The sequence below is a fragment of the Macrobrachium nipponense genome, chromosome 21 (assembly GCF_015104395.2).
Source record: "Macrobrachium nipponense isolate FS-2020 chromosome 21, ASM1510439v2, whole genome shotgun sequence".
Classification (NCBI taxonomy): Eukaryota; Metazoa; Arthropoda; class Malacostraca; order Decapoda; family Palaemonidae; genus Macrobrachium; species Macrobrachium nipponense.
The window spans coordinates 78,860,469-78,882,968 of NC_087212.1; the positions used below are offsets into that span (position 1 = coordinate 78,860,469).

Genomic DNA, 22,500 nt, shown 5'->3' on the forward strand with positions numbered 1-22,500 from the left:
GCGGGCAAAAAAACTGTCGTCGTTTTTAAAACTCGACAATTATTTTGACGCGCAATGTACATATATTGTATATATATATATATATATATATATATATATATTATATAATATATATATATATATATATATATAATAAAGGCAGGGGAAGCACACCAACAGGTCAAGGAACTCATATTTATTAAGTTGCACGTTTCGAAGCCAATCAGGTAGGCCTCATTTTCAAGCTAAAAAGTAACAATATCTAATTAGTACAATAAAATTAAGCTACAATATTAAAATACACAATATAAGGTACAAATATTGTAGCTTAATTTTATTGTACTAATTAGATAGTTACTTTTTAGCCTTGAAAATGAGGCCTGCTGATTGGCTTCGAAAACGTTGCAACTTAATAAATATGAGTTCCTTGACCTGTGGTGTGCTTCCCCTGCCTTCATTGTATAGTTGGGTTTAGAGAAACCTCCGCCTGTTGAATATATATATATATATATATATATATATATATATATATATATATATATATATATATATATATATATATAAATATAATATATATATATATATATATATATATATATATATATATATATATATATATATATATATACAATATATATATATAGAATATAATATATACACACACACACACACACACACACACACATATATATATATATATATATATATATATATATATATATATATATATATATATATATATATATATATAATGTGTGTGTGTGTGTGTGTGTGTGCATAAGCATTTTGGAGTATGGAATTGCGTTCTGTCCTTTATCCATTTATTAAGTGCCAGTGTTTCATATGTGCTTGATACATTTTTCAGGCTGAAATTGTGAGTACACATCAATTGCTCATAAGCAGTAAAATGTATACATATTAAATGTTTGCTAACATGATAATTAAAAACCTATTTACAAGTTTAAAAAAAAAACAATAAAAAATAAAAACAAAATAAAAACAGAACTACAGTGAAAAGGCCAAGGGCAAATACTACAGAAAAACAAGGCACCTACCCACATCAGTAATATAAGGAGGGCTGACAAAAAACTGTTATGGAGGGGAGTGTAAACGAAAAATCTGGACAGGTATATTAGGCAATAAACGGTTGTGTAGAAGATGATTGGTGGTTAAGAGTAGGTACGGTTAGCTTAATCATGATTGATCCAAGAGTGGTTAGTTCATCTATATGTCAGGTTCTTCCTACAATATTAAAATGACTGGCATCTATGTGTCTTGCAACTTTTACTATGATTTCTTATATTAGATTGTTTGGGATTCAACAGTCGACAACCTATTCCATAGCTAATACCTTGATGAGAGGAAATCTGGACTTTTAGCAACCTCCTGGTGCAACTAATTTAAGTTCCAAGATCATATCTGGGACAATTACACTTATAAATCACACTGGAGGCAAACAGGGGCTGATCTTATCCTCTGGAACAAAAGATCTGCTACTTGTAGAATAGAGACAGCAACAGGATGCCTGCCATTGCACCAATTAAGAAGCCTTACATGGTTCCGAGATAGCTTATGCTGCCGTCACTTGATACTCCTCTCCTCCACTTCTTAGGCCTTGCTGAATAGTCTAAATGCAAAAATATTTTGCATCTCCATGATCTGGTGGAATTATCTGCGTGGAGGAAAAGGTGGAGGACACTTCTGTTACGAGGGGATCCTGCTGTCTACCAGATGTGACAAAAATTGTCCCAGCCATGCATCACAGCATCCATCAACCACAATGCTAGTTGAAACTTGAGGCCAAAAGATCCACTAATGACATCCAACATAGATGCCTCAGGACCTTGCAAATGTCCAAATGCACTGATCATTCTGATGGCTGGACATGCTTTGCTCTCATGAGGCAGACTTCTACCACATTGTGCCTTCCTACAATGAACCTCAGATGATCTCCACAGTGATGGTCCTGCCCAAATAAAAATTTCCTGTCAGGTAGTAAAAGGTTTCAATTTGTGCCTCCCTGGCTTCTCATGTGTTCTACATTGGACATAAGTTATCTGTCATATCACACAATTTCCTTTTCCTTACTTGCTGAGAGAAGGCCTGGAGACCTAGGGAGGCAAACTTCAAACCCAGACAAATGATGTATATTTTTTTCCTTGACAAGACCAATGAGGTGATGCCTAAAAATCTTGTACATTGTACTTCTCATTCTTGCTTTGATGTATCAGTAAAAAAGTCTCCAAAAAAGGAGGCACCACAGAGACAAATACAAGACTGGCACAATCATGAAATCATGTTTGAGAAACATAAAGCTCCTGGCTTGCCAAGTAGGTACAAGATGACAGGCAAACCTCTGCTTCAACATGAAAAATCATAAAAGGAATAGACAGTAACTGGATCTGGAAGTCATTTGGAGAGGGCTAAACTTGAGTGGGAGTCAAGGAAAGCAGAGGGTGAGATTAGTGCTTGAAGAACAAAATAGTGTGTGACAACAAGAGAACAACTGTCTAAGAGCCACTTGACAAGTTTTGCAGTTGAGTGGCAGGCAAGGGAGCAGATGGCTATACACAGCAACAGGTGAAACAGTTACTCCTCTACTGTACAAGAAAGCAGAAAAGAGACAATTCTCCCCATAAAAAGTTGCACTGTCCACAAACCAATGAAGTGGGTGACAAAGTTTGAGCTGGAGAATGAACAGCATAGACACTAAAGACAGCAGACACAACACAAAATTTGGGGACTTAGCACCACCATCACCAAGACTGTTTGATAAGCTGGGATGCAGCAAGAAAGGGAAACTGGGAAATATGATTTTAATTTTCTTTAATTTAATATTAAAGATAACAGAGGAATCTGAACCCTCAAGTCCTATAAATTCACAGAAATCTAAACTAGTAGACAGAAGCCGAATTTCTCTTTTGTCTTCTGCAGTGGAATGTGTGAGGGTAAGTGTATGGCACACAAATTCTCAGAACCACAAAAAAAAAAAAAAAAAAAAGAGTGGTAATTTGAGTATTAATATCAAAAGTGTCACTGTCTTATTTGCAACAGATTTAAATACAATTAAACTGACTAGTACTAATCTAACTGTAATTAAGTTCCCCCATTAATTTGTTCACAATTTCTTCTCAGTAGACCCAGTGATAAAGCAAACACACCCCTTATTATGAAAATCAGTGTATGTATGTGTGTCATACTCAGAGAGATACAGAGTGCAGAAAGCTGGTGATCAATAAAATAGATCACCATGTAACAAAACAATAAGAAAAATCTTTCGAAACAGGTTTTACAGGAATCAAGTCTAATCTTCCAAAATCAGAACTTGCATGATTAAACTTGGCATATGTGTATATGATTGTTATTATTTCCTGTGTGAGCAATTCTATGTCATTTGTCCAGCAGTAATGAAGTGTACTCATTACAGATTTTTCTTATTTTGTTACTGATTTTCAAGTTATATTCTACACAGATTATGTTAATAACTACTACTTGAGGTGAGAAGTAGAGCCAGATATTTTGATGTGAAATAATGTAATGTATCCGTGACTTGCTTAGAAAATAAGGGCTTCCATTTTTCACAGAATATAAAATAAAATACTAAAGATATTTTCAAAAAAGTGGGGATCAAACATTACACAATGTTGAACATTATGTAACTGTATACTACAGTACATATCATTTAATGGTATGAAGAGGTGGTTAGTTACTCTATACAGGTAATTCTTCTGTAACTCGGTTTTCACTAATCCACTCTTCAGGTGCCTATGGTTAGTGAGTTTCTACCTTATTAAATATAAACCTATGAAAGTAATATACATCAATCTTCTAGTGTTGTTATTCGTGATATAATTTGAACACTTAATCACAGCAAGCCAAGAAATCGATTTTCTGAAATAACATTAAAGGTTCCTTCTCAAAGAGACTCATAATTAATTTTCTGAAATAACATTAAAGGTTCCTTCTAAAAGAAACATATCGAACATAAGGACATGTAATTTAGAAAAAAATATATATTTTACTTACTGCAATAGCAGAACATTTCGCACTGACAGAATTGAACATGAATGTAGAATGCAAGGAACAGTGTGCAGCATGCCATAAAGCCAGCAAATACTCGGAGGTAAACTCTAGAGCTCCTGGATGTTGTAAACTAACTTGATGTACACAGTCCAAAAAAAGCAGCCATACTGGACTCTGAAATGAGCAAACCTGATGAGAGGGAAGTTATTAAATGAAATTACAAGAGTTTTCACAAAGGTACAGTTTGCTGACTAACTTCCTGATTTACTGTTTTAATACTATAAACTTGCTAAAACATCAATGGCTAATGATGTAAAATAGGCAGGTCTCAACTTACAAATGAGTTCCATTTCTAACCATTCAACGAAGTTGGAATAGACTGAAATAAAAAACTATAGAAAAAAATTCAAATAAAGTTTTTATAAATTAAAGCATATTTTTCCTCATACAAACCCATAAATCATATTGAGACTACATCTGATGTTTGAACCTACCCTGATGTGCAATTTCTTGTCCTCTCAACAACAGTAACAGAAAAGCTAAGAGTGATTGTTCATGAATGTGTGCCTTGGACCTGTTGTTAGATATAACTTCTTCTTTATTGTTCATTTAGATTGGGTGTAAAAGAGAAGGAATGAAGGGATTGGAGTTGAGAGTTTAATATATTACCGAAAGGTCTGCATGAAAATATATGCTCTTATTTTATATACACTTGACTTACTTCATCACAAAACCATCAATCAAATAAAACCTATATTGCATTTCAGGAAGGAAGATGAGAAGCTGAGAGACCTTGAGCTTTGCATAGTTCCAATAAATGCAGTAAAACACTCATGGGGTACTTGTGGAAAACCTCATAGCAAGTAAAGAAAACAGGTTTTGACATAGGAAAAACCAATTTTTGGTGGTCGCTGTTGAGTCCTCAAGGAGTTCCCTTCCATGGTCTGTCAGAGCTCCATGGTAGTCCAAACTAATATCCAAGAATTCTCTCTTTGTCAGTGTTGTAGCCAGGTATTGTGTTGTGATGATAAACACTATGACATGTGATGGTATATTTAATGGATTCGAAAAAAAGGGGGCTCTTTCCCTTATCTTACAGCATGGCTGTACCTAGGTTCTTCCTTCGTTAAAACTGCTAGAACATGAAGCAATTATTGCCTATGCACAGTCCACCTGTCAACGAGACCAGGAAACCATTACTTTTTGTTCATCAATGCAGGATGATCCCTTACCCAAATCTGATGCCTTTTCATCAGGGACGTGGGAGGGTTTTGAGGACTCAACAGTGACTTCCAAAAATAGGTTTTTCCTACATCAAAACCTGATTTTCTGATAGTGTAGCAACTTGTTTTATCCTCAAGGGGCTTTACAAAGAAATTGACAGGTGACAAAAGGCTTAAGCTCTCAATTTTTAATCCCAACACCCCAAAGAATCAACATTTCTGGTCCAAGGTCAAGTCACAAATTTTAAGCCCTATTTTTTATTCTACATACAGTACAAGCAGTCCCCGGGTTACGACGGTGTCGGCTTATGACGTTCCGAGGTTACGAAGTTTGTCAATAGACGTTATTTCCAGGGTTACGACGCATGTTCCAGGGTTACGATGCATGTTCCAGGGTACGACGCCTACAACGCTCATCTGGGAGATGAAATATGACACCAAAAATGCAAAATAATCAATATTTGAAGGCTTTTTTGTTGAAAAATGCCATAAGAATGCAGTTTACATAGTTTTCAATGCACCCAAAGCATTAAATGTAAGGTTTTCTTAGGATTTTTGACGATGTTCCGGCTTATGACGATTTTCGACTTACGACGCGTCTCAAGAACGGAAGCCCCGTCGTAACCCGGGGACCGCCTGTATTTGGTTTTATAGCTCTTGTCTAGCAATGATGTTAACTGGATTTTCAGTGCCGATCCTCACTTAACCACGGCGCTTTTCCATGGGTATCGGCGCCAATAACCAGGGATTGGTGCTATTATCGCCGATATTAGATTATAGGTGATTTTCAGTTATTGTCACACAGTCGAGAATGGAACCTCCACCGATAACAGAGGACTGCCTGTACCCCTCAGGTTTTGGTAACAAAGAACAAGGAACTAAACACAAACTTATGTTTTTTGGGTGTAGTTCTACAATGACTTACCTAAGTACACTGGGTTTGGTTGTAGTACTGTCACACCTTCGCCCAGCAATATGTAGTTAGCGTACTCACCGTCAAAAACACCCCTGGTTTTCCGCTGTAGCGCCTATGGGGTTACAACTAACCATACCACCTACTGATACACAGTGTAGTCAAATTTGTTTGCACTCATGGAAGTAATGCTTTAAGAATACTGTCTCTAATGATCACCCTGTACATTCCGAGACTTCTTTGAAAGACATTCCTGAAGGCCAACAACATGCTCACTTTCCTAATATCATGTGACCTAAGAAAGGTGTGTGGATTTGCCTTTTTATTAAGGGTCACTAAACTTATTCTCAGCCCTTGTAGAGAGAGCGGTTTGTCTGTGCTAGGGTGTAGGAAAATCGGACCCTCTGGGATGCTTGCCGTGACCTTTACGTAAACCTTAAGTGCTTGAACTGGGCAAAATGTTTTGTCTGCTAAATTGAATTTTCTTATAAAATAGGGGATTTCCTTCTTAAAGGTTTCTTATTCTTGGTCAGGAATGATGGGCCAGGGTACAATAATAATTGATGGTCCGCTGTTCGTGTGATATACTGTCTCCATCTAAGAGAGCCCAGTTCACTGGTATGAGCTCCTCATGCTAAAGAAATAAAGATTGGCTTTGCAGCATATGAGTTGTGGTTGTATTGGATCTGCCAAACTGAGGGGCTGACAAAAGTCTACGACCCTCATTCAGGGACCAAGTAACTGAAAGCCTTTCGGGAAGAGGCCTTTGAAGTGCAAAAGACCAGAGAGGGGAAGTGACAACTTCTATTTACTAGAGTCAATACTGAAGTCATAAGGAAAAGATTCCATTAAAGCTGCCTTATATGCCATGATTGCTGTAACAGCAAGGCATTTGTTTTAAGGAAATTTAAAAGTGTTTACATAGAGATCACAACTGGGCTCTCAGCATGGATATACGGATGATGTCCATAGTTTTTACACTAATATTGTCGGATGGATGATGTCCATAGTTTTTACACTAAGTACCAAGCAATGTTAAGTGAATAATTTTCACAGTAGACAATATTTAAAAATTCCACAATGAAGGTTTCAGTTTAGAAAGGTGGATGCGTAGATGATTTTCCTTCCTACTGTCTGGGATAGAACAGCAGATGGTAGTATGACTGATTTCTTCGCCTGTTGTTGAAGTAATAAAAACCAGTGCCTGTTTGGCAAATTGGCAGCTATTAAGTAAGCTGTTCCTTTGAAGGTTAAAAACTTGTTCAAACTCTTTGAAATCTGGGACAATGGAGAAAAAAGGACTCATGAATTTACTACAGTGATAAAATTAATGCAACCTATTTAGTCACTTTTCCTTCCTTTGCTAGAATACTCTCTTTTGGAAAGTGGTACATGGTGGTAGGTTTCTGTTTCCTGACACCAGCAGTTATGACTTGGATGATCTCTTGTTTGTCAACTTGTCACAGGTTGTATTTCAACGAGAGAGCTTTCGCTATCACAACTGATCCCTGATACTCTTTTCTGCCAAGATTGACTGATGCACTGACCTACTACAACCAAGTGTCATTCTATCTCCTGGAGCTGTTCCGGTTGTTTAGCTACAGCTCCAATAGCTAATGATGCCTTGGTGGATGACAACATACAAAACCTAGTGTATTCTTTCTCTGAGATCTTTAGTCATTCACAGCAGAAATCTATTCCCACCAGCACCCAGAAAAAAGCATTCCAAATCAGACAGAGGTTGACATGCCCAGTACCCTTAACAGCCATGCTTGGATACGCGCTACATGATATTCTAAGGAGCACATGCTGTCAGCAGATTCCTTTTCCTTAAATTAATCTTTTTTGCGCTGTAAATGCAAGGAGCGTTATGCAAGGCACCCATCCAGCCCAGGTGTTCCAGTAACTCTGATCAAGACTAGAGGCATGCTGATGACCCACACAAGCTTGACAGCAATCAGAGAACACAGCAATGGCAGTGCTGATAGCCTTGAAAACAGGAAGATTTGTACATGCAAGACCAGGGCTGTACCAATGCTAGTGCAACAACACAACCATGGCTGCATTAACTAATGGAACCATTAGTCTGACCTAGGACAGACCTGTGACTCAAAATTGGAGTCATAACAGTTCCACCCTTTAAAGCAAAACCACTCTATTGACTAAAGCTACAGCAGGACTAGTGATTGCAGAGGACTCTTGGACCTTGGCTGTTATTACTTAGTTATCATAACTTATTACCATATACCATGCTGTGCAATCCATTATTATTATTATAATCTCTACATTAAATAGATTTATTAAACAAGTTTCAGTTGGAAATAGTTGTGGTGGCTGTGAGAGTGATGGGCAGTGGTGTACAACATTGGACTTCTAATGTAAACTTATATTCTGGTACAGGCAGAATATAAGGCGGTCCTTGCTTATTGGCGGCATTGTTTGAAGGCATTTCAGTTTTAAGACGCTTGGCTAACGATGTCATTAGCCAGATTTTTGGCAACGGTAAGCCATTTACAGCAATGTTACATGATTTTCTGCCAGTAAGCATTTATCAGCATTGGTAAGTGGTTTATCAGTGTCAGTAAGTGGTTAACCCTTAAACGCCGAGCCGCAATTTACCAAAGTGTCTGCCGTATGCCGGTGGCGTTCAGGAGTTAGTGCCAAAGCGGAAAAATTTTTTTTTCAGAAAATTACAGCACATTTAGTTTTTAAAATTAAGAGTTCATTTTGGGCTCCTTTTTTTCTCATTGCCTGACGTTTAGTATGCAACCATCAGAAATGGAAAAATATCATTATCATATATAAATATTGGAATATATTACAGCGCAAAAAAAAAATTCATATATAATTGTATACAAATCACACTGAGCAAAACGGTTAAAGTTAGTGAGCTTATTTTTTTTCGTTGTATTGTACACTAAATTGTGATGATTTTGGTATATAACAAATCGTAAAATGATCAAAGCAACACAGAGAAAATATTACCACAAAATGATGCATGAATTGGTACGCACAGACGTAAAAAAAAAAAAAAAAAAAAAAAGTTTTTTTTTCAAAAATTCACCATAAATCGAAATATTGTGCTAGAGACTTCCCATTTGTTGCAAAATGAAGGTAATTGATTGAATATTACTAGACTGCAAGTGTTTTAGCTTACAATTGCAGTTTTCGACCATTTCGGTCAAGTTAAAGTTGACCATAGGTAAAATTTTTCCTATTTATGGTGATTTATATGGAAATACAGTAGTACCTTGAGATACGAAATTAATCCGTTCCGAGGCGCCCTTCGTATCATCATAGTTTTTCGTATCTTGGACCGACGTTTTACATGTAAAAATGGCTAATTCGTTCAAGTCCCCCCCAGCCCTCCAAACACCCCAGTAAAATATATTTCCAGGCCTAAAACACATGTTCAGGGTTACGACGCCAATCCGACGGAAGAAATATGACTCCAAAAAGGCAAAATACTGTACATACTTGAGTAATATTCAACTGCATGTACTGTTCAACCCCATTTTTACTGCATATATTAGGACTTTAGCATATGTCCCTTAGCAATAAGCCTAGCCTATGTTAGCGGTTGCTACTGTAGCCTAGTCTATGATTATAACATCTAAACCTAAGAGCTAAAAGCTTAGAATATGCCAATAAAATGTATAAATAATCAGTATGTACTCATTTCAAATAATTATTAATTAATCATTAATTATAATACACAATCATTAATTATAATACACAAACAAACTTCCAATCGATTGTTTACATTCAGCTCTTACCCGTCGTACGAGTTCCAAACGAACGCCAAGCAATCATTTTTCCTAGCACACAGTAAGCCATAAATTTTCATTAGTATCTCTCTTCAACTAATAAAACTACCAAACAGTATAATAACCATTCATTTCTATTCTTTATTCTATCTTTACCTAATGGAGATACCGAGTTACTGACAGCTTATAATGAAACATGTATACGTAACGTAATAATAAAACAGAAGAAGAATTCTAAAAAATACGTATTTGTTGGCAGTCTGATTTATTTTATATTTTATGATATCTAATTCACAATTTTTTTTTATTAAATGTATTGCATGTATTCATTTCAATAATTAATTAAGTAACCATTAACTATAATAAACAAACAAAAAAAGCTTCCAAACTTCTGTTTTACATCCAGCACTTACGAGTATCGACGATCGCCAAGCAATCACTTTACACAGTAAGCCATAAATTTTCATTATCTCTCTTCAACTACTGAACTAACCAAACAGTATAATAACCATTCATTTCTATTCTTTATTCAAATCTTTACCTATGTGTTTTTTTTTATCAAATGTATTGCATGAATAAGTTTTTTCAATTTACAGCATCCTTTTACCAATAGAATACTTAAAGCACCAAGGGGTAGATGCTAACCATAGGAGAGCAGGACTTATGGGGTGACTAGCATCAGGAACCAATGGAGAGCGGGAGGATGGTGGCGAGTTTACTCAGTTGGCGGCGCGGGAGTTTTAAAATTGTTTCTCTGTGGTCCGGGCGAATCTCGGACTTTACAGCAACAAACCTTTCGTATCTTGAAAACTTTTCGTATGTAGAGCTGTAAAATTTTTCGTATTTGCTTTCGTATCTCGAGTTTTTCCTTAGTTGAGCCTTTCGTATGTCGAGGTACCGCTGTATTTAAAACGTGATAAAAGCTACAACCGTGAGTTAATTTTTGGTGTATTCTACATGAAATTGCGCACATTTTCATATATAAGACTTTATGTGATGGCTAATATAAAACGGTGCAAACATTACGACAAACTGACGGAAAGTAATTTTCTGATATTTTCGGCTGAGTTACCACGGGGATGTAAGGAAAAAGTGTTTATCAAAATTCACCATAAATCAAAATATTGTGCTAGAGACTTCCAATTTGTTGCAAAATGAAGGTAACAGATTGATTATTACTAGAATGTAAGAGTTTTAGCTTACAACTGCATTTTTCGACCATTTCAGCAGAGTCAAAGTTGACCGAAGGTTGAAATTTTGGCACTTATCGTGCTTTATATAAAAATATTTCAAAAACTGATAAAAAGGCTACAACCATGGGGTTGTTTTTTTGTTGTATTCTACATGAAAATTGTGCACACATTTTTCCATATAAAACTTTTATGGTAACAGTTAAATATAAAATGTCAAAAAATTACGACAAAGTAACAAAAGGGGAATTTCTGATATTTTCGGGGGCAGAGTTACCGAGCGGGACGTAAGGAAAAAAATTTATTTTTTTTAAAATTCACCATAAATCGAAATATTTGTCCTAGGAGACTTCCAATTTGTTGCAAAAATGAGGTAAATGATTGAATATTTACTATAATGTGAGAGTTTTTAGCCTTACAATTGCGTTTTTCTACCACCTTTCGGTCGAGTCAAAAAGTTGGACTGAAGTTGAAATTTTGGCACATCGGTGATATGAAAAATATTTCAAAACTGATAAAAGCTACAACCATGAGTTATTTTTAGTTGTATTCTACATGAAATTGCACACATTTTCATATATAAAACTTTATGTAACGGCTAATATCAACCGGTGCAAACATTACGACACTCTGACGAAAGAATTTCCGAGATTTTCGGCCGAGTTACCGCGCGGACGTAATGAAAAAGTTTTTTTCAAAAATTCCCCATAAATCAAAATATTGTGCTAGAGACTTTCAATTTGTTGCAAAATGAAGGTAAATGATTGAATATTACTAGAATGTAAGAGTTTTAGCTTACAATTGCGTTTTCCTACCATTTCGGTCGAGTCAAAGTTGACTGAAGGTTGAAATTTTGGCACATCATTATTTATATGAAAATATTTCAAAACTGATAAAAGCTACAACCATGGGTTATTTTTGTTGTATTCTACATGAAATTATGCACATTTTCATATATAAAACTCTATGTTACGGCTAATATAAAACGGTGCAAAAATTACGACAAAGTGACTAAAAAATTTCTGAGATGCGTCACTGGTGCTTTTAAGTGCGAGAAGAAAGAAATTCGCGCATGCGCACCTGGGTAACGCTTGTAAACAAAACAACAGCTAGATCCGTGAACTCCCAGCATCCCTCAAGGCGCGTGATTTAAAATTTTTTGCAAACTAGGCCTATAACTATTTTTCCGCGTATATTTAAAAAACTTTTTGTACTCGACGTACCCTATGTCCGATTAGCACCCGGCAGACAATTTTAGTCGACTTATAATACGTCCAATAGGCGTTTAAGGGTTAATGGTGTTGGTAAGCAGTTAAAGGCACTTTTAAGCAGTAATATTTTAACTCCCTCCTCTCCTTCTCTTCTCAACATATCAATGCTCCCTAATTCAGTCTCAAGTCAGCTGGGCATAACGTCACCGTGGTTACAAATGATTTTATACATCTTTTGTGCTAAATGTTATATTGAAAGCTAAATTTTATATTAAATGCTTAATATTCTTATTTTGTCGAATACAGTTATCATTAAACTATATACATATTGTAAATAAAAAAATTAATAAAGTTTAACATGTAAGACCTGGTAGGCCGTCGAATACAAAGTATAAACTAGATAATCAGTCAGTTCGAAGTACTAGCATTTGTTTGACAAACAATACAAAATTATTAAAAAAATTTGTTCGAAAAACGGAAAATTCAACATATGAAACGTTCAATAAATGAAGTACTACTGTGTGGTAATTCAGAGAGAGGGAGAGAGAGAGAGATCATTGCCTCGGTTAGGTTGTTACACTATTAGATATCCGCTTGCAAAAGTATCGAGAATGATGATAATTTTAATAAAACTTGTTTTACTGTAATCATATGGCATGTATTATCATATTACAATATACGTATGAACAGTGCGATGATGTGTCATTTGCATTGTAGTTTTGCTTATACAGTCTTAAAATAATCAGCTGATCGCATTATACCGATATCATCACTGTCTTTAGTTGCCAAATTAAACTTAATTCAGAGAAACATTCCTTCATAAATTATCAAATGTGGGTTTAACAAAGCATATTCTATATCATGTTTTTCATACAGACGTTGCCTAAAAGGGAAATCCTTGTTTTGTTTCGTCATCTTTCTCAAACAACTGCTCTAAAAATACAATAATGAACGATAATTATTATACACAATTATCGTTCATAAGAGTGAATTGTTCTAAACAGTTACAAACAGCTTTGCGTGCTGCCTTACGTGATGTTCAATGCATTTTTGTTATAAAAGCATGCGAAAAGTGAAAATCGAAAGTGTCATAAAACTATTTAAAAAATGCCATGGTTGGTACTGAAGATGATGTGTATGATATAGACGGTGAAGCCGAAGTCGACTCGCCAGAGCCAGACTGGAATCCCTATGATGGTGGCAAATGTGAGCAATCTTGTGATATGTATAAGAAACTTTTAATGAAAAATTAATATTATCCTATATATTATTATCACTGTAATTACACTACCACCGAAGTTTCTAAAAGGTTACTGAAAGATGAAGGATGCTGTTAGAGCAACAGTAACTCGACACTTATATTTTCTCAGCTGGGATTGCATAGATAAAAGTTTGTTTCATTGATTTAGAATTATTCTTCTAATAGGCTATTTGTTATGAAGATATGCCAATAATATACAGGCGGTCCCCGGGTTACGATGGGTCCGGCTTACGACATTCCGAGGTTACGACGCTTTTTCTTAAATATTCATTGAAAAATCCGCCCTGGGTTTACGAACGCTTGTTCCGAGTTACAACGCTGACGCTTCAGACGCTCCGAGTTACGCCTTTTTAAAAACGCATACTATGATAAGAATCCTTTATAGTTTTTTAGCACAGTATATTAATAAAAACTTAGTTTTTGGTTTAGATTACAACAAAAAAATTTGAGGTTATGATGATTTTTCGACACTTTTTATTCATATTGTTTTTTATTTTTTTAGTGACGGCCTCTATGCAGAACTAGTTTCTGAGGCGAATAAATACACTAGGCTGGGATGCGCAGTTTATAACAGTCCAAAAGGCGCAAATAATGAAAAAATCATTGCTAGTTTCCAGTATAACATAATTAAACAAATGACATTGTTATGATACAATAAATTTTCATACACTTACCTGGCAGATATCATACTATAGCTTACTCCGTCGTTCCCGACAGAATTTCAAATTTCGCGGCACTGGCGCTACAGGTAGGTCAGGTGATCTACCGCCCCTGCTCTGGGTGGCAGGACTAGAACTGATTTCCCGTTTTTCTAATCAGATTCTCTCTTCCCCCTGTCTCCTGCGGGGAAGGCTGGTGGGTCTCAATTATAATATATCTGCCAGGTAAGTATGTATGAAACTTTTTATTCTTTATCATAACAATGTCATTTTCATACATTCAACTTACCTGTCAGATATACATAGCTGATTGACACCCTTTGGTGGGAGGCAAGAGACACTAACTAACTGGACTAGACAGTAACACATATGTTGTAGGTATAAATAAACCGTTAGTTCCTACCTTCTTAGATGGAAGACTTCGTGGCTACTGCCCAGAGTCTGCTCATCTCAAGAGCCTTAGCGAGATAGTGATTCTGTGGCCAGAGTTCTTGTGGGATCTGTCGAGGGTGGGTCCTCTTCCACTTACTCGACAGAACCTAACTGGCGTTTGTCAGTGAGCAACATCCGCTTATATGACAAACACGCATTTATTTAAGGAGCACACACAACCAATCCCGATCACCACCCCGATCCTAACCAACCCCGTGTTAGTTCTAAGATTGCTTAGAGTTATCCCCAAACTCTTAGGCAAACAACCACAAACTCGAAACTCATACATACAAAAATAAAAATTTTTGTACCCGCTCTAATAGTCAATGGTCACTCGATTTTCACAAATGAAGCGAAGTGAAGGCCGCTTGTGCGACAACTGACACTCCCATGACACCGAAAACACGAAACACATCCGACAGAGGGTTACGTACACAATTTTTTAAGGATTGGTGCCTTTTCTCCTTTACCCAGAACCGTCTGTGCTGACACAAACGGACTAACGAAAAACTTTATCATACGTAACTCGCACGTCTTTTAAATAATGTGATGCAAACACAGAGTTGCATCTCCACAAGTTGCGTCAAAATGTTCTTGATGACATATTTCTTTGGAACGCCACAGAGGTTGCGATTGCCCTAACTTCGTGGGCTCTCACTCTTAAAGATTAAGAATCATCTGGACAATTCTTATGAGCTTCTGTATAACACTTCTAACAAAGAAGGCTAAGGCGTTCTTGACATTGCTCTCTTGGGGTCTTTCACTGAGCACCAAAGACCTTTCTGCGCCAACCCCCCAACTGCTTCTTCTTGTCCCCAAATAAAAATTTTAGAGCTCTAACTGGGCAAAGGGGAAACTCTTTTCCGCCTCTCTGCCACCAAACTAGAAGTCCTTTCACTTCGAGCTCCTGGGGCCAGGGTTCGAAGGGTTTTCATTCTTGGCAAGAAAAAGGGACTGAAATGAAACAAATTGCAGAGTCTCCTTTGAAGCCAACTCTTTATTTCAAGGGCGTGCAACTCACTGACTCTCTTTGCCGTTGCCAGAGAACATCAGAACAAACACTTTCTAGTGATGTTACGACTAAGCAGTGTGAGTGGTTCGAATTCGTCTGATGATAAAACTTAAGAACCCACATCTAAGTTCCAGCTCGAACATTAGGTTCAAGTGATTTTTGATGTTTCGAAGGAACAATGAGGTCATGCAAATCCTTATCATTCGTTAGATCTAATCCCCTGTTTTTCTAAAGACTGCTTGAAAGCATACTCCTGTACCCCTTAATGGTCGTACCGAGAGATGCGACTTTTGTCTAAGAAACAGCAAGGAAAATCCGCAATTTCGGTCACAGAGTACTGGAAGAGGACAGCTTCTTCGACCTGCACCCATTTCTGAAACTTCCCACTTCGATTGGTACACTCGCCTAGTAGATGATCTGCGGCTCTAGCATTGCGTTTGCTGCCTGCGAGAAAACCCGCTCGCTCTGACAAGTCTTTCGATAGTCGAAAGGCAGTCGAGCAAGAGCGGGTAGATTTTGATGTACCTCTCGAAGTGGGGTTGTTTGAGCAGATCTATTCTGTTTTTGGAAGAGATCTGGGGAGTCACCGTCCATTCCCGGTCCACACCTCTGTGACCAAATTTGAGCTGCCAATACTAGCAAATCAGAAGTCATCTTGGTTCCTTCGGATTCCACGAATTTTCTGACTACTTCCCCCAGTATCTTGAAACGGGGGAAAAGCGTAAACGTCTATCCCTGACCAGTCCAGGAGAAAGGCGTCTGTTGCATAAGCCCGGGGATCTTCCACCAGGGCAAAAAAAAAAACAAAAATGTTTTTCTATCCTCTTGGAGAGGAATGTGGCGAACAGATCTATTTGAGGCTTCCCCAAAGAGCCAAAGGCTCTGATAGACTTCTGAGTGGAGTGTCCATTCGGCTGGGGAAGGACCTGAACCTCCTGCTCAATCTGTCCGCTCTCACATTCCTCTCCCCTTGGACAAACCTTGTTAGAACTACTCCTTGTTTGGTTCGCCCCAAATCAGTAAGATCTCTTGCCAGCTCGTACAGAGCAAAAGAGTGCGTCCCTCCTTGTTTCTTGCATATAAGCCAGGGTGTCGTATTGTCTGAATTTTATCTGTACGACTTTGCCTCTGACTAGTTTGTTCGAAGCTCTTTAGCGCCAGGTGAAATTGCTAAGAGCTCTTTGCAATTTATGTGCCATGACACCTGTTCTTTGGCCGACCAGGTGCCTGACACTTCTTTGGAATACCCAATGTTTTGCCCCCCCAGCCCGACTCCGAGGCATCTGAAAAACAATGTCAGGCTTGGTTTCCGTACTTGCAGGCACTCCTTTGTTTTCCTTTAATGGAATCACCACCACTTCAAATGATGTTTTTATTTCTTCCGAGATTGGAAACGTGTCCGAGAGCTGACCTGTCTTCCACTCCAACTTCTTCTTAGGAAGAACTGAAGCGGTCGAAGATGTAATCTTCCTGGAGAAAGACTGTTCGAGCGAAAGGAAAGGGTTCCCAGAAGGCTCAGCCATTCCCTCGCTGAAGTGCGCTCTTTCCCTAGAAAGTTCGATACTGTGGCACAGCCTTTCTTTATCTCTCTTGAGATGGAAAACTCGAAAACCCCGAGAAATCCATCTGAATCCCCAGATAAACCACGTTCTGGCTGGGATCATCTGAGACTTCTCGAGGTTTCAACGATCAATCCCAATGATTTTGTCAATTCCCAGTGTTGTTGACAGGTCCAACACTGCTTTTGAGACCTGGCTCTGATGAGCCCAGTCGTCCCAGGTACGGGAGACGTTTATCCCTTTCAAATGTAATGTCTGCTACATTTTTCATCACGTCTGTGAAGACTTTGAGGAGCCGTGGACAGGCCGAAACACAGGCCCTGAACTGATAGATTCTTTCTTCTTGAACATAAATCGAAGGTACTTCCTCGACGATGGTGGATCGGGATGTGGAAGTATGCGTCCTGAAGGTCTAGGGACGCCATCCAATCCTCCTTGTGTTGCAGTGCGGCAAGGACTGAAGCAGACGTTCCATGCTGAACTTCTGTTGTTCGAACGAATTTGTTCAGCGCACTTACGTCCAATACCGTCTCCATCCCCCCGAGGCTTTTGCTACAAGAAACAAGCGATTGTAAAAACCCCGGGGCAGTTGCAATCCGCACTAGCTCTATTGCTCTTTTGTCCCACATCTGTTCCACCATCCGACGGAGAGTATCCTCAGAACAGGGTCCCTGTATCTGGCGGACAATTCCCTCGGTGATGTTGTCAAGGGAGGAATGTCCCTTGAATGGGATGCGATACCCCTTCTTGATAATCGACATCGTCCAAAGGGATTCGCTCCTATGTCTTCCCAGGCTTTCGCAAACGAATGTAACCTGGCTCCTACGGGTGTCTGGAGGACAGAATTCTCACTTCCCTTTCTTAAGGACGGAAGGAAACCTGCCTCTCTTTTCGGTTGACTTCCTTCTGGCGATCGATCTAGTTGGAAGACCCCTCGCAAAGTGGGCTGCTACTGAGCTGGGCGAGTCACTTTTTTTTTCTTTTCCTCACTACCACAGGCCTATTCTTCCTTGAGGATTGTCTAAGGAGATCCTGGGTGGCCTTTTCCATTTGTGAGAGAATGCGCGATATCCTTCACCCAACGCGAGGGAAAAAGGTGTTCAGAGAGAGGCGCAAACAATAAGGGCGGCTCCTGCGAAGGAGAACGGCCTTCGTGAGGAAACACTGTGAAACCGCCCTCTTCTTTAAAACTCTGCACCAAGAGGGAGCATACCTCAGCCGATCCATCCTGAACCGCCTTATCAATGCAGGCGAGGATGCTATTTAGGGTTTCTGGGTCGAGTTGTTCCTTTTCCTGCGATTCTTGGCAGAACCCCCAAGGACCAATCTAAGAAGTTAAAAACTTCTAAGTGTGAAAAAGTCCCTTGAGGAGGTTGGTCCGTTTCCGAAAGCCCCCATGTTAACCTTCGCTGCATTTCAAGAAAGCGTGCCTTCTCGACGAATCCACCAAACTCGAGAAGTCTGATTCAGCTGAAACGGACAGAGAACAATCCCATATTCTCTCCGTTTTCGTACCAAATGCCTCTCCTCCCTGTAAGTTTAGCGGGAGGCATACAAAAAGAAAAAACCGTCCTTCCTACTCTTCTTCTTCTTGAACCAAGGAGTCAAGAGATTTGAAGAGCCCTCCTCATAGAAAATAGCAGGCTCATTTTTAGGAAGGAGGAAGACTTGTGTGTTTTCGTGCTCGAAAACAGAGAGCGTGGGAGTAAGGGGGAGCAGCTGGCGTCAAGAGTCTCCTATTCCTCCATATAAGGGACGAAAGAACTTTATAATTAGAAGATCCTTCCTTCATTTCGTCCCTCCTGCCGTCATCTTCTGGTTGATAGGCTCGGAAGGAGAAGGCTCCCTTTCTTTCTTCTGACTCTTCTCTTACTCTCTTAACGAGTGTCCAGCTCTTCATACGAGGATGGCGCCTGGTGTACAGCAGGAGTATCTCGCCTGGGAGGAGTAACGTTTGTTTTTTGGAATACTCCTGGCGCTTGGCAGCGCGAGCGCCTCGAATACTCCACTGGTCTTCTAGTAGGCGCATCTTGTTCAGAATACTCCTGGCGCGTGGGGGGAGTATTAAGTTCCGAATACTCCTGGCGCCTGGGAGGAGTATAAGCTTCGGAATCCTCCCTGGCGCCTGGAGGAGTATTAAGTCCAGAGTACTCCTGGCGCCTGGGGAGGGGGGGATATAAGCTTCAGGATACTCCTGGCGCCTGGGAGGATAAATTAAGTTCAGAATACTCCTGGCGCCTGGAGGAGGATCTAGGCCCGATGACTCCTGGGCGCCTGGTAGGAGCACGTCGTTCCAAATACTGCCTGATCCTTGAATGCGCCGATGTTTATAGAGTATTGATTCCGGTAGGGCGCTTTTCGTCTCAAACAAGCGCTCTACTCCTAACAGGATCTTCCTCTTCCGCTAACTCTTGGCGCTTGATTGAAGATCTTGAATGTTGTACTGGCTCTTTGTTGCGCCTACTCGGGAGCCTGGCTCCTGTTGCGCCCTACTCTTGACAGGAGTAATTCTTCCTTTCTTACTTCTCTCCTGTCTAACGCATTGCTCCCCCCGAGAGCCGCTTGTGCGACAACTCCCCTGAAGGGTGCGTCGCGCCCCGACAGGAGATCGGTATTTAGATCTTTTAATAGGGAAGCCTATCATCCTTCTTCCGAGTAGGCTTCCTTATAAAGAGTTCCTACTAACGAGGCTAATTGCTCTTGCATATTCATTAGTATTCTCCTGTTGAGGACTCCTTTTCGAATCAGGAGAGGGAGATCTGGAAGGCGCTCTAGATCCTTCCAGACCCAGAGTCTGAATGTATTCTCGCCTTCCTTTTTATTTTTTACGAAGGCGCTCCTTCTTCATAGAAGCGCTCGGGGACTCGAATTGAGTTCATGCTCTTTCATATTCCTCTTCAGCGACGGGAAAGTTTTTCGACTCCTTCCATCCTCTTCTCGAGAAGGGAACTATACGAAGAAAAGCACTCTCGAAAGGACCTTTTCCTATAGCGGTCCTTGGCATTATTTGATATGCTCGATTCTGCCGAAGGGCGCCTGATCGTTGGGGATTCTCCACAACCCCCGTACGGCTTCGACATTCCTTCTCCTCCGGGCCAGGGAGCTTGGAAGAGGTCTAGGCCTGGGAGCGTCGCAGACGACGACCAGACGCCCCCTCCACTACCTGGGACTAACATCACTAGCGAAACCACATTCACTTTCCTTACCTTCAATGCTGCGACTTTTTCTTGCATTTTCTGAGGGAAGCTCTAAGTTCTAAAAACAGTCCACATAGCGAATGCCAAACAACGATCCAATACGTCACCAATATCAGCGAGAGATATCAAAAAGCTTGCGAAAAACGATTCTAGTCAGGAGGAAGTAACAACCCAAGTTGATACCGCCGCGACAGAGAGAATCTGATTAGAAAACGGGATAGTTTCCTAGTCCTGCCACCCAGAGGCAGGGCGGTAGATCACCTGACCTACCTGTAGCGAGTGCCGCGCAAATTTGAAATTCTGTCGGGAAATGACGAGGTCTATGCTATGTATATATCTGACAGGTAAAGTTGAATGTATGAAAACTAAGTTTCTGGTTAGATTACAACGCAAATTCCCAAGGTTACGATGGTTTTTTGCCTTTTTACGTTTTTAACGATCCTCATACGCAGAAATTAGTTTCTGAGCGGATACGCAAAATTAATTTAGCTATTAAGGGGGCCGGCCGGAACCCCTACATATGGTGTATAGGGCGGAAAAATGCAAAGTCATAAAAAAGAAAAATTCATGGAGCTTCATATGGCAATTGAGAATACGTATACGAAATATTTCGTCAAAATTCCCTCTTCTTTCGTGTTACAGGTAATTAGTAAACAATAACTCAAAGAATAAGCCTAAAACATTCATCCGTACAAGAAAGGTGCCAATATTTTCTTCTGTTTATCGTAAATTGATAATTATTGGGAAAGAAATTGTGAGAAATGGCATCTGTAGAGATTCCGTGGCTCGCATATGTGAGTATCTGGTTCAATCATGAATCAGTTGGACCATAGACTTTCAAGTAGATTACACGTTCGAGTTTCACCTCGTGACATTCGCTTGCTCTTACGTATGTTTATGTATGTTTCGGCAAGAAGTTCAATCATGCCAATGAGAAAAGGCAAGGAAACATCTCGCTAACATACAGACGAAGAAAAATCGCTCAGTATTATTACAGAATATCTATATACGCGTAGTTAGTGAGAGAGGGGAGGGGAGGGTTGCTTAGTTAACGCCCCCCCTTCTTGCCTGACAGCACACGTCACACTGTGCCCAAGGCTACGATCTTTGAGCAGAGATCTTCATTTATGATAAATAACATAGTTTTGGTTATTTAATACCCAAAATGGAATTAGAAATTCATATAATCATGATTTATCAATTGTCTTTGTAAAGAGTCACCTTCGAGTCTCCAAAACCTCTGACACTCTTGGCATTTTACGTTTGTTTATCTTTGTTTTCTGCAAGAATGTCATCATGCCCAAAGAGGAAATACAAGGAACATCTCGCTAACATACAGAATAAATTTCGCTGTAATAAGCCGAGTTATGAAGGGGGAGAGAGGGGGTTACGTAGGAAGGAGTGCCCCATCTTGCCTCAGCATGCCCCCAGGCTACGATATATGAGTAAAGGGATCATCATTTATGATTTTAAATTAATTTGATTAATAAAATAGTATTGGTTATTAATACAACAAAAAGAAATATCTTCTATAATCATTATTTATTACATTGTCTTTATAGAAATACGAAGGAAAACTTTGAACGCCCTATCTCAAAACTATATTTTTTGACCTTCAAAATCTATCTCCTCACTTAGTTTTTAAAGCTATAACATTGGAATTTGTATATAAGTCAGAAAGCATTATAGAAACAATCAAATTGAGCCCTTTTTTTTTCCAAGTTTTGTTTCGTCTTTTTTTTTATAATTTTTTTTCCTCTTGATTATAGGGTTTTATTTTTTTTTCACCATATTGAAAAACATCATATCTAGCGGAAAAAAATTTACTTTTAGAAAAAAACTCTCCATTTGAATTGAGGGTCTAAATCAGGTCTATATATGGTAGTAATCCCAGGTCTTAATATTAAATATCAAAGGAGGAGATAGAAATTTGAAAATGGTTATTTTCTGGGATAAATTTGCCCTAGCGTCACAAACCGAAGGTCAGAGGCGAAAATCATATGCGTTTGGAGATGTCCCAAGTCACCTTAATTAAGGGTATGGAAATGTCAAGTCCTGGTCGTTAAAAAACGGC

General features: G+C 39.0%; 1 protein-coding gene across 1 annotated transcript in view; it reads right to left on the minus strand.

The window, feature by feature from the left end:
• Positions 1 to 22,500, minus strand: part of LOC135197532 (myotubularin-related protein 10-B-like) — a 178,988-nt gene that overhangs the window by 34,059 nt on the left and 122,429 nt on the right. The window contains exon 9 of the mRNA XM_064224593.1: positions 4,006 to 4,176. Coding sequence (XP_064080663.1) covers positions 4,006 to 4,176 — 171 coding nt within the window. The remainder of the gene's footprint in view (positions 1 to 4,005; positions 4,177 to 22,500) is intronic.